Source organism: Scardinius erythrophthalmus, assembly GCF_964197995.2.
Source record: "Scardinius erythrophthalmus genome assembly, chromosome: 17".
Lineage (NCBI taxonomy): Eukaryota > Metazoa > Chordata > Actinopteri > Cypriniformes > Leuciscidae > Scardinius > Scardinius erythrophthalmus.
Window position 1 is genome coordinate 31,327,149 of NC_138237.1, and position 13,111 is coordinate 31,340,259.

At 36.4% G+C, this 13,111-nt stretch overlaps 1 protein-coding gene across 3 annotated transcripts in view; it reads right to left on the bottom strand.

Moving 5' to 3' along the window:
- rnf121 (ring finger protein 121) overlaps positions 1-13,111 on the bottom strand; it is a 124,047-nt gene that overhangs the window by 24,551 nt on the left and 86,385 nt on the right. For all 3 annotated transcript variants that reach the window (XM_081391374.1, XM_081391375.1, XM_081391373.1), the window contains 2 exons: positions 3,230-3,350; positions 2,400-2,533 (listed from right to left, as the gene is read on the bottom strand). In XM_081391374.1, coding sequence (XP_081247500.1) covers positions 2,400-2,533; positions 3,230-3,350 — 255 coding nt within the window. The remainder of the gene's footprint in view (positions 1-2,399; positions 2,534-3,229; positions 3,351-13,111) is intronic.

The window sequence follows — 13,111 nt, forward strand, 5'->3', positions numbered from 1 at the left end:
TTGGAAAATCTGTTTGTGGTTGGCATTGACATCGTTGAATAAACATGAGCACTGCACATTTCAAAATCAAAAGGTGTTTTTTTAATGTGTTTTTTTGCGGGTGTTTTTATATGAATGTATGTGAAGTTAACTGACGGTCTTTAGAAAAGCTTCTTTGTTATTACGATTGAATCTTTCTTTATCTTTCCTGATAAAGCAGCGTTTATGAGCGTTGCTGCTTTGAGTCATGCTTGGGGAAAAAAACGTCATATACCCTATTTTTTACAGTCTATGCATATGCCGTGAAACCGGTGTAATTTAGAAAAATACTGTGATGTGGATTTTTGGTCATACCGCCCAGCACTAGGAGATGCTGACTTCATTTTCCAGCAGGATTTGCACCTGCCCACACTGCCAAAATAACCAAAACCTGATTCAATGAACATGGTATCACTGTGCAGGGCTCCAGACTGCGACCAAATGGTCGCATTTTGCGACCAAAATTTGAGAGTGTGCGACTAAATTTTACATCCAGTCGCACATGTGCGACCAGTAAATTTCATCTCGTTCATAGTGGGCGACAACCGACGTCGCGTCTGCGATGCTTTGTTTACGATATCACGACAATTAATTTTTTAACGGTCCTCCATGAAGGGTTCCGAGTGAATGAGTGTGTGTGTGTGTGTGTGTGTGCGCACGCGCGAGTGAATGAGTGAGTGTGTGTGTGTGTGTGCGCCCGCGCGCGAGTGAGTGAGTGAGTGAGCGAGCGAGCGAGAGAGAGTGAGAGTGTGTGCGTGCGTGTGTACATGTGCGAGTGAATATGTGTGTGAGACGGCTCGAGATGACTGGTCGTAAAGCAATGTGTAGTCTGACAATGTTTCTTGTCCAGGACATGACAAGATTTTTAGGAGTCGAGACTCGAAATCGTGTAATCTGATACATTGACTATAGTAACAGACAAAAAAATTGCGTATTCTGAACCAGACATAACTATAACTATGGTATACTGTGGTTATGAAAGTAGCCTATCTTTTTACAGCACTTCAAAACTATATCCTATTAAAATATTTTTTTTTATGTGTCGACCAAAACATTTTTGTTCATCCTTTAAAGATTGTCTCTATTTATAAAACTGAAAGTTTCAAGAAGTAGGAAAACTCACACTTATTTTTTTTAAAAAGAAGACTAAATTACCATTGTAAACAGCTGCTGAGGGTGCTTATTGGCTATTTTCACTCCCTAATATCTATTTTGTCACTCATTTTGCTTTTGAAATAATATTAAGACATTATGAAGGATAATAATTAAATTTAACTTTATCTATACACCTCAAATTTAGCTCAGTGCTTTATCATCCCACAGTGCTACCAAATACTTTCTGTAGAACTTAGAGCCGCGGCCCTCAGATGTTAGTCTGGAGCCCTGTGATCTTAAAATAAAACTGCACCATAATTTCTGTACGCTTAATCTATTTATTATCAAAGCATTTGTCTGTAATAGTTATTTAGGGGGAAAATGTGAAGGTGTGCCCCTAAATTTTCTGCTTGCGCTCCTAAAATTTTAAGTCAGGGGCTACAGCGCTCCTAATAAAAAAAGTTAGTCTGGAGCCCTGCTGTGTAATTACTGTGTGATTTCATGTAATATTCTAATTTTTTGAGCTGGAAGCCCAAATTATGTACAAATAAACAACTAAATACTTGAAATCGTTTAAGTTGAGGGGCCTGAATCTATAATCTATGGAAGTTTAACGTTTTGAATGGAATTATGGAAATAAATAAACTTTTCCATGATATTCTAATTTTTTGGAAAGGGTCTGTAGGCTATATGTTCTTCAGACATTCCTCTTTAAAAGAAAAGTATCAGCTATATGCAAAGTGGCCATCATTTGGTTTTTGACCATTTAAAATGTGTTATATTGAGATTCCAATATCACTGTAATTAAAGCAAATAGAGCCAAAATGAAGATACCCAAAGATAAATTTCTTAAGAACCAAAATCTTTCTATTTTTGAACTGTCACCGTTGGCATATAATGCAACAAAGATTGCTAAAGTCAATAGATTTTTTTCCAATAGACCTACCAATCTCCATTTAAAATGAATAATAATGACACCAAATCTCAGGCTAAAATTGTCATTTTGACACCCCTCTACAAAATAGTGTATTACTCAATAATATTCACCCATGACATTTAATATTTTGGCTTTTATCACCATTTATGTGTCTTTCACCAGAAAAAAATATGAAAAAAATAAAAAATTTGAGCCAGGGATGTTTCTGAAATTTGGTTGATTTGACATGGATTTGCCCCTACTTCGTTTCAAAACACAAGTTAAAAACATTTTCCAAAATGTACATACTCTGTACGAACCCTGCAGATTGCAGACATAAATTAACAACAGTAAAAATGGTAAAGGATACACATGGTTGCAGGAGAGTCTGTAGGTGTTCTCTATGATCCCCTCTTCACTCACATCCACAAGGATTGGCTGACCACAGACAGCACAGATGCTGTCTGACAGGTGCTTAGTGGGCATTCCAGATGCACTGTAAAACTGAAGCAATAGATCTGTACATCAGGGTTCATAATACACTCTTTGACCAATAATTTTTCCATGCCTTTTCCAGTTTTTCATGATTACCAAAGATATATATATATATATATATATATATATATATATATATATATATATATATATATATATATATATATATATATATATATATATATATATATATTTAATTCTGTTGAGCTTGTCTTGAAAAAGTAATTAATTGACAATGACATAACAAAATAAATAATATAATCATAATTTCCATAAAAATAATTATAACCTGGTAAATATCTCACTGAAAACAGACTATAATTTGAGGATGCTTTCACAGAGGTTTTGCTAGTTTTGTTAGTGATTTTAAAATGGTTTGCATCTGGTATGACAGCAATCAGGCTAGATAATAGATGCAAAAATAAATTGCTGTTGATAACGTATGGGCATACACTACAGACAGCCAAGTGCTGTTGTGTGTTATGATTTCATAGTTAAACTAAAAGAGAGGAGTAAAAACAAAGTGAAAGCTGGCAGTTTTATTGGCCCGGTGAGGGGGTGAAATCAAACTTGTATACAAGAGAAATAAAAGTGTGAAAACAACTTGCGAGTGCTCAGATAAGCCAATGTATCAAAAAATTTGGAGGATGGCTGGAAACATAGGTAAAAGCAACATGATGTTTATCCATTGATTCAACCACTTACCCCAACTGTAGATGCCATAAAATCTGCACACATCTCTGCAAAATCCCGACCAAGTACACCATAGTACAAGCCGTAAAAAAGAAGCGACACACCAAAGTCCATGGCATCTTCTGGCTTTATTCTAAAAGCATAAAGGGAGATGACATAAGACTCAACATAAATTATTAGTTCTTAATTACTCTATGCAGTCATTAACATGTATCACCTACAGTCAACTGGTCAGTTTTTTCAAGTGTTTGATAATTGTTTTGTGAAAATTATCACGACTAAAGCCGGGGACACACTTAATGACTAGCTGAAACATTCTAAGACTGAACTGAACACACTTACAGACTTTTCAACGACTGGAGTAGATTTTAAACACCAACTGTGAACACCGACTGAACGCAACTGTCTCTGACTCGGCGCGTTTGGACATGATCAGTCGTATCAAATTACATTCATAATTGGCCTTATAGCCTAGTCGTTAAGTGTGTCCCCGGCATAAGAATGGGTGATATATTGGTATAATATTTTGTCTGTGATATAAAACCTTGTGAATATATTTGATTACCATGAGATGTTTTTTTATTTATTTTTATTTGATAGCATTCCAACAGATTTTAGAAGGGTTTCTGATTTAAACCTCATCAGAAAACGTTAATTCAGTTCTCACTTTCAATGATTCACAAGCTGTGTCCCAAAAAGTACATATTTCACATTCATATTATTACCATTACCCATTACCATAACAGGGTATAATTGTTTGTCACAAGCTTTGCAACAAGCTTGCTTTGCACACTTTCTGAGAAAGATATGGACAACCATAATGCAGCAACACTTAAAGGGATAGTTCACTTTGAAATTAAATTTTGGTATGTTTTAGCTTACCTCAAGGGCATCCAAGATGTAGGTGTCTTTGTTTCCGCAGTAGTTTCAATTTTGATATTTTTAGGTCAAACCGTTCTTGTCTGTCAGTCATATAATGCAGGTCTATGGTCACCACCTCAAAGAGCATGCACAGAGAAGTCCAAATTAAACAATTCCCCATCGTAAGTACACATTGATGGCCTAAGACACGAAACGAGCGGTTTTTATGAGAAAATGAACAGTATTTATATCGGTTTTACCTCTTGTACACAACCCATAGACAGTATGACACAACCACATCCAAGTGATCTGAGGGCACGCGCGCTTCCGGCGCTTTCTTCTTCTTCTTGTTTTTTTTACGGCGGATCGCAAACAAATATGTGCATTACCGCCACCTATCTCCGAAATGGACCATTGACACTTTCCTATACTTCTTTAACCTATCAACCGACATAAATTCCCCTTATTTACCCGCATAGAGGCTTCATAGAATTTCATCCGGCGCTGCGGAAAAATGACCGTTCCCCCCCCCCCCCATGACAGGAAAAAAAATCCTCATTTAATTCCGGCGCTTGCGCAGCGCGCACACGTCACACACCAGGAAGCGCACGTGCCCTCAGATCACTTGGATGCGTTTTTTTTTTTTTTCTGTCATGGGGGCTGAGAGTGGACGGAGGAGCTGAACACGCAGCGCCGGATGAAATTCTATGAAGCCTCTATGTGGCTAAATAAGGGGAATTTATGTCGGTTGATAGGTTAAAGAAGTATAGGAAAGTGTCAATGGTCCATTTCTGAGATAGGTGGCGGTAATGCACATATTTGTTTGCGATCCGCCGTAAAAAAAAAACAACAAGAAGAAGAAAGCGCTGGAAGCGCGCGCGCCCTCAGATCACTTGGATGTGATTGTGTCATACTGTCTATGGGTTGTGTACAAGAGGTAAAAACGATATAAATACTGTTCGTTTTCTAACACAAACCGCTCGTTTCGTGTCTTAGGCCATCAATGTGTACTTAGGATGGGGAATTGTTTAATTTGGACTTCTCTGTGCATGCTCTTTGAGGTGGTGACCATAGACCTGCATTATATGACTGACAGACAAGAACGGTTTGACCTAAAAATATCAAAATTGAAACTACTGCGGAAACAAAGACACCTACATCTTGGATGCCCTTGAGGTAAGCTAAAACATACCAAAATTTAATTTCAAAGTGAACTATCCCTTTAAGAAACCATGTTAATTCTAAAGCCTGATTTGTATAATTATTGTTTTGATAAGCAATTGTGCAGTAAACAAAATTTATGAGACAGTTTTGTCAGATTTCATTGGTGATTTTAGATAAGAAATTTAATCGTAAGCTCGGCGAAAAGTTTTGGAGAATTTGATGTAACCCCATTCAAAGACATAGGAGCTGCATTGCATGCCTGAGAGGCGTTTCAAAGATGGCCGCCTAGGGAATAATAATTTGTCCTAAAGGGACTTACCCTCTGAACAGGGTAGGTTTCAGGTAAAAATTAAAGTTAAAATAACTCAAATTAATGCCTGTGCATCTTTCCTGCATATTTTTATATTGTATATTTATATTTGTCAACACATTTACAAACATTTTGTTTTTCCTCATTTTGATGTATTATATGGTATACGGTATTTTGTTGAATTCTCAATAATTATCAGTTGTGGTTATCAGTGTATGACAATCTCCCCTTTGAGCAAATTGCTACATTCATGACAAATAACATTGCAAGATGATGCATGATATACGATCTTGAACTGTAATGAAATATTGTATTAAATATTGTATTACACGCATATATATATATATATATATATATATATATATATATATATATATATATATAAACGGTATTTATCTAACAAAATTATTTGGCAAAAAATGTCAACCTACAGCTTTTTTGTGTGGGGGGCAAATAAACAGGCAAAGAAAGTGAAAATTGTCATGCATAACATGTAGGCTATAAACATTCACACATTCACTCATTAAATCACATATTTGTTCATTATATATTTATTAATCTATTCAACAAATAAAATAGAGTAGCAAAAATTGCAGCCACCTACCAATCAAATTTCAGCATTTAAATTAAATTCTGAATAGGTAATTATTACGAAATTTGGCTGATGTAGTGTATCAGACATCATGAGAATTACCATTAAGTTGGCACTATTATATGCTAAAGTACTTTTTGCTAATAATTCAAAAAATCCTGAAGAATCGGGGTTGTTCACAAAATGTGTTAATTGTCATCTAGAAATGGTTCAAACAAATGGCTATCAAATAATTTACTCATTCAACTGTTTAGTAGACATAAGCTGATACATTTTTAAATCAAAATAATTAGCTTATTAAACCTTTGCAAATAATTATTCACAATAACAACAGGGTAATCTGGGGACATGCAAAATTCACAAATATATTAATTAATAAATCCATTTAAAATAAATATAATTTCTGCTACAGCACAGTAGTGAAGTTCTGCCTTCCTTGTAGCTGATGCAAGAACTTTAACACTTGAAATGACAGGAGTACGGAGTCCCTACAGCGACATGGTGGTGAAAAAAAAAGAAAAAAAAAGAGACGGGAGGGAAAATGCTTTTGCTTTCTCTCACAAAAGTTTTGCATTCCACCAAGAAACTTTGTTCGGTCGCAAAATCTTTTGAGCTATTTGCGAGCGAACGCAAACGTTTTTGCGAGAGAATGCAAAGTTTCTTGAGGGAATGCAAAACATTTGCAAGAAAGCACAAAATCATTGACAAATAATTTTTCCTCCATCTCATATTTTTTCCTTCCCCATGTCCCTTTAGGGGCTCTGTACTGGAGTATTACAGGTGGATGGAATTATCTAAATAACATGATTGATTTTGCCCTACATTAAACCAGTCATAACCTTCTGAAACCTATTAATAATATATATATATATATATATATATATATATATATATATATATATATATATATATATATATATATATATACACACATACACATACATATATACATATACACATATGTACATATGTACATATATACATATATATATATATATATATATATATATATATATATATATATATATACACACACATACACATACATATATACATATACACATATGTACATATGTACATATATACATATATATATATACATATATATATATATATATATATATATATATATATATATATATATATATATATATACACACACATACACATACATATATACATATACACATATGTACATATATACATATATATATATATATATATATATGTATATATGTACATATGTACATATGTGTATATGTATATATGTATGTGTGTGTATATATATATATATGTATATATGTACATATGTACATATGTGTATATGTATATATGTATGTGTATGTGTGTGTATATATATATATATATATATATATACCCAGCTATGGTTGTAACTTGTAAGTAAAATGAATGGTTTGTAAGTAATGAACTGATTTATAAAGTAATGAATGCTTTATGCATATTTAAAGCTGCAGTAAGTGATTTCTGGTAAACGCTTTTTATATTTTAAATCACCAAAACAAACACGGGCGGTTGAGAAGTTTTAGACTTTCCAGGCTTATAATAATAATAATGCAAATGAACAAACAAGCGAAGATGACAAGTATATTCAACCAAAAGACATTATTAAGACATCTTACTATGTTGAGACAACATATCTAGGGCCCTATGAAATCAGTTTTGTTTTTTCTCAAATTCCGTTTTTTTTTTTTTTTTTTAGCCCTTTTGGATTTTTCGGATTTGCTTGTTTTCTTTTCACTTCTAAGCAGTATTGACCTTTAAAAATTCAGTTACACAAACTCACAATTCAGCTTTTTTATTTAAAATGTTAATATATTCAGCAAAGCACATTCAAAATTCTCCAAAATTCGGCCAATCCTTCAACAAATCTCTGGCCAAAAATAACAGTAACATGAAGGTAACAGTTACAAGGTAGGACTGATGAATATTAAATTAAGATTAAATTAGCCTTTAAACCATTTTTCACAAAAAGTGTTTTATAAAAAGTGTTTTAAAAAAACCTCACATATTTAAACCTTTAACCCCCTGAGATCGACAATCACGCCGGCGTGATCTGCTCGTTTTTTTTTATATCAGTGTAAAATACTCTGTTGATTTTGATTTTACATACTTGTATTGTACAACATTCAAAACTGTTAAATGTCTTCTTTTATTTGTGTACACTCATAATAAAAATAAAATGTTGTGTTTTTCGCAAAACAAAGAAAATAAACATGATGCGCGTTCTGCCGTCTCTCTCAATGTGAAACTCATTCTGAAACGCGACAGAAAATGACCTGTAACTCAGCGAATGTTTGTCACACAGACTTGAAACGCATGTCTATACAACGCTTGGAATCTCTATTTTTAAAGTATGTAAATAATATAAAAAACAAATATTCTATTTTTAAGTAATCCATACGAAAGCAGCGGCATGTACAGTTTCTCAAACGCGTCCTCATTAAATTTAATTTGAACACGCCTACGAGCGCACGAGTGATTGACATGCAAATGATCCATGCGGAGAAACGCAGACCTGTAAACGCCCTCATCACCTCAAAACAAAGAAGCAGAGACTTCGTAACTCACTCCTTACTGTGTTTTAAAGACACGCCTGAGCTTACATTGGATTTAGGCTACCTCAGAAGAAGAAGAACGCGATTTAAAGACAAGAAAGATTTAAGGTAAGAAATTTTTACATATTAGTTTGTTATTGTTGCATAAATGTCACATTGCAGTTGAACTGTTGCTAGATATATGGGGAACATTATAATATTTAGACCCGTGTTTACTGTTAAGCCTACTGTGTTTGTGGATATCTGGTCAAACGTAGATATGTATGGTAACCATAATGTTTTATATTTGAGCGCGATCGCGTTTGAATGTATCAGATTTTGCAGCGCGATCGCGTTTTAATGTATCATTTGAAAATTTGAAAAGCAAAACGCACCAAACGGCTTCATGTTTTTACTATTACAGTATCTCATTTCATATCATCATAACGAATGGAAACATTTGAACATGACAATCAATATATTTTTCTCTAGCTTGGTTGTTACTGAAATATTTTGGAAGATTTATACTGCTATCTATTGTTATTATTATTTTACCCAGCACTGCGCATAGCTTATGCCTACAAGGCACAACAAACCTGGTGTTCATTATATTATATATTGTTGGAAACATTTGTGTGTGTGTGTGTGTGTGTATTTTGTGAACTTTAAAAAGCAATTTTAACCAGAAAAATCTAATATTTATTTCCAAAATCGTGCAGGCCTTTCTCTTGATATCAGTATGTTCACTTTTTTTTCAGGGCCCAGATGCCACTGAGTCCTGCCGACTTCAACATTCACATGAGTCTCTGGAACATGAACATGGTAAAGTGAAAATCAAACACCTTGGAAATTAAAGGTATGTACAATGTTTTTAGGAATGGCACAAGGGTCTGTCTTTGAAGTGTTTTTTTTTTGGCATTTGTTGTGTATCTTTGGGTTATGTTGTGTTGTAAATAAATCCAAACAATTTAAAAGCCATTCTTTTTTAAATCTCCTCATTTACAGTTTTGTGCAAGGTTGCTCAGAATGACAGGGCTATTAGGAGCTATTAGGATAGCTCCTAATAGGGCCGTTGGGGAGGTTCTTTGTCTTTCTCAGGTGAGAAAAACTTACATATTAATGAGGTGATCACACCTTCCGCATAAGGCTTTCTAACACAAAACACGTCGTAAAAATTTTAAATCAATATAGTCTTCTCTGAATGAGCCGTCAGGGTGATTTTCAAATAGTTTTGCAGCAAATATTCTAGGCTACGTCATACAATTTTCAAAAGTCTTGTGAAGAAATAATCAGTATGGGTTTCATGGCCTTATTTTAGTGAGAATTTTTTTTTGTATTTTCACAAACCACGCATAAATGTCATTATCTCAAAACTACAAACTTTTACATACATGCTGTTGATATATTATTGTAGCAGAGTTTGTGCTGAATACAGTGTAATTAGACTTTAGCCATGAAAATGTCACAAGTAACAGAAATAACCAGAAATGTCAGAGCATGTCAGAACACCTCCAGGGCCCAGAAAACAGCTCAGACCTCAGAGGGTTAAATCATTTTTATAAAAAGAATGAGTCCAAAAAGATAAATTACTGACATTTACAAATACAATGCACATAAGATTATCTTTTATTATTAAATGGTAAAAATTCGGTCCGATTTTCCCGTGGCGTCTGTCGTTGCTATGCAACCATGCACTGCGCTCTCCACAATGACAAAGAAGTTTTAGTAGCTAATAGATTTCCACCACCAAAAAACGCTTGCTGTAGCTTTGCTACAAGATTTATTTACGGAGAAGAGAAAAACACCCATAGTGTTTGTGGTGCACCCCCATCCTTTATGTTGACTGAGCTTTCAATGTTGTTACGGAAAGGGTGAAGCTGATATGTTGGTTCTTATCACATGAACTGTGGTGCACTTGCGGCATTCTGAAAAGTTGAGGTGTTTTCATCTCGCTGCGCCTGGAAAAAATGAGCGTGTCACTTCAATTATGAGCACGCTTGCTGCGGGCCTACATTTGAAATAACGTTAACGAACTTGAGCGCGCAAAAGACACGACATGTGAACGGCCTCTTTACGAGCTAGTTATCTCCAATCAGGCCACGGAGACCCCTGCCATAGACAGTAAAAGATACGCAGCAAGAAGAAACACTAGTGGTTCACGCTTGCGTGCATACTGAAAAGCGCGCTGTTTGCATCCCTATATATCCCTGTATATTAACTGTATTGACAGATGTCTCTCTATATGGCTCTGGGTTTAGGTAGAGACCTTTCTACGTTTGTTGTTTTAAACTGAAAAAATGAGAAGGAAATAAAAAAAAACATTTATTATGCCAACAAAATATGCAAATTCCATGCGATTCTGCGTGTATAAGAGAATTCCGTTCTCTTACGAGAGGTTCTCTCGTATTGCTTACTCTACGGGTAAAGTTGTCTTTTCTCGAGATCTGAAGCCAAAAATTATCCTTAATTTTGTATTTATTGTCAAAGCAGTGCGGCAGCCAGCAGACCATAGCAGGCTGTATAAGCGTGCTCATTGGCTGACCTGCGGCAACTGCAGCAGCCTATCGGTGAGCCCTGCGTGATTTCGCGCCCTTCACGTGTCACAGCCCGCCAGAATGGGTGTGGCTAGCGTGTATAAAGGAAGAGCTCACAGGCTGGAAATCTGATTTTCATGTCTTCAGCGAAGCTCTATGCATCGCTGGATCTTGAGAAGCCACCGCCATTGAAACAAGCGATTAGCAAGCTTAGGAAAGCGTCTGAAGAAGCCGGTCGTCTTCGCCGCCTTCAGCCTTCCATGCCTGCCGCGCTATCCGGCGTCATATCCTTACATTGGTTCTATGTGTGTGTGTGTGTGTGTGTGTGTGTGTTCGCCGTCGCGACACACACTCTCTAAAAGAGCGCGAGGCGTTTGTTTCAAAATGCCTTGTATTTCTATGTGCTATGTCGACCCTGCGGGCTCGACTAGCCTTTTCCAACACGGACCCCGCTTCCGCCTCTCTCGCTCGGGTCGCACCGAAAGCGCCGCCCGCAGAGACCACCGGAATGCAATCCTGTTCGTGAATCGTGAGCTCGCGGCCAGCTTTCTTACGTACAGAAAGCAAACCCGCCCCTCGCGCCCTCCCGTTCATACGGCGGGGCTCGAGCATTATGAGCGTTTTAAAACATTTGAGCCCACGCCGGTGCCTACCCCACGTGACTCACATGACGCTCTCTTATATGCTCACGATAGCTGAAAGCTTATGTCATTTCCCCCTGTGGCTCAGTGGCGAAATCTAAGGCTTTAGCGCCAGAGACCCGTGTTCGATTCCCGGCTCTGGCGGCAGATAAATTATGTTGCTCTCCTTTGAGCTCACGGTCAGCTTTCTTACGATACAGAAAGCGAGCCTGGTTACTCGCGCCCTCCCGTTCTATGGCAGGGCTCGAGTATTATTAGCGTTTTGAACATATGAGCCCACGCCGGTGCCCTCCGTGTGACTCACAAGACACTCTCTTATCTGCCTAAGCTAATTGAAAGCGTACGTCATTTCTCCTCCACTCTGTCAGTCCCCTTAGTAAAGGCTACTGGAGAAGTGTATCATGCAGCCAACGAGCCGGTAATACAACCTGCACGCTACCACCGTTGTCACGGCGACCCAGAGAAATCTCAAAAGGGTATAATGTCTGGTTATCCGGCTCACGCCGTAAGTGTTTAACCCTCTGGGGTCAGCAAACGCGCCCGCGCGTTTTGCTGGATTTTCTTCACATTGTAGCACAATAAACTTAAATTACTCCGTCATTTATGGTCATACAGAAAAAAGAAATATAAAAAAAGAATCTGTGATATTTCTACTTTTGTATGTGTCCACTTACAATCAAATCAAATCATTGTGCTTTTGTAAAATAAAGAAAATAAACAGGGTGTGCTTTCTGCCTCCCCGTCGCGGTGAACTTTTTTTCCTTGAGCACGTCTATAAACTGAAACAAAACTCAGCGAATACTTGTCACACATTTATGAGCCATATACCTTTAGAAACATTTAAGTGTGTACTTTTAAATGATCAGATTCAAACTTAAAACAAATATTCTCTGTTTAAGTAATTTGTATAAAACCAACAAGATGTCCAGTATCTCAAACGCTTGCTCATTATTTTTAATTTGACCACGCCCATGTGCGCAAGAGATTCACATGCAAATCTCCACATGGAACGCGAACGCGCTCGTTACCTCAAAAACAAAGCACGAAAAAACTTCACAAGTCTCTGCTTTTCGTCGAGTTTGAAAGACGCGCTGTGAGCTTACATTGGATTTACCTCAGAAGAAGAAGAATGCGATTTGAAGACAAGAAAGATGTAAGGTAAGAAATTCTTACATATTAGTTTGTTATTGTTGCATAAATTTCACATTGCAGTTGAACTGTTGCTAGATATATGGTG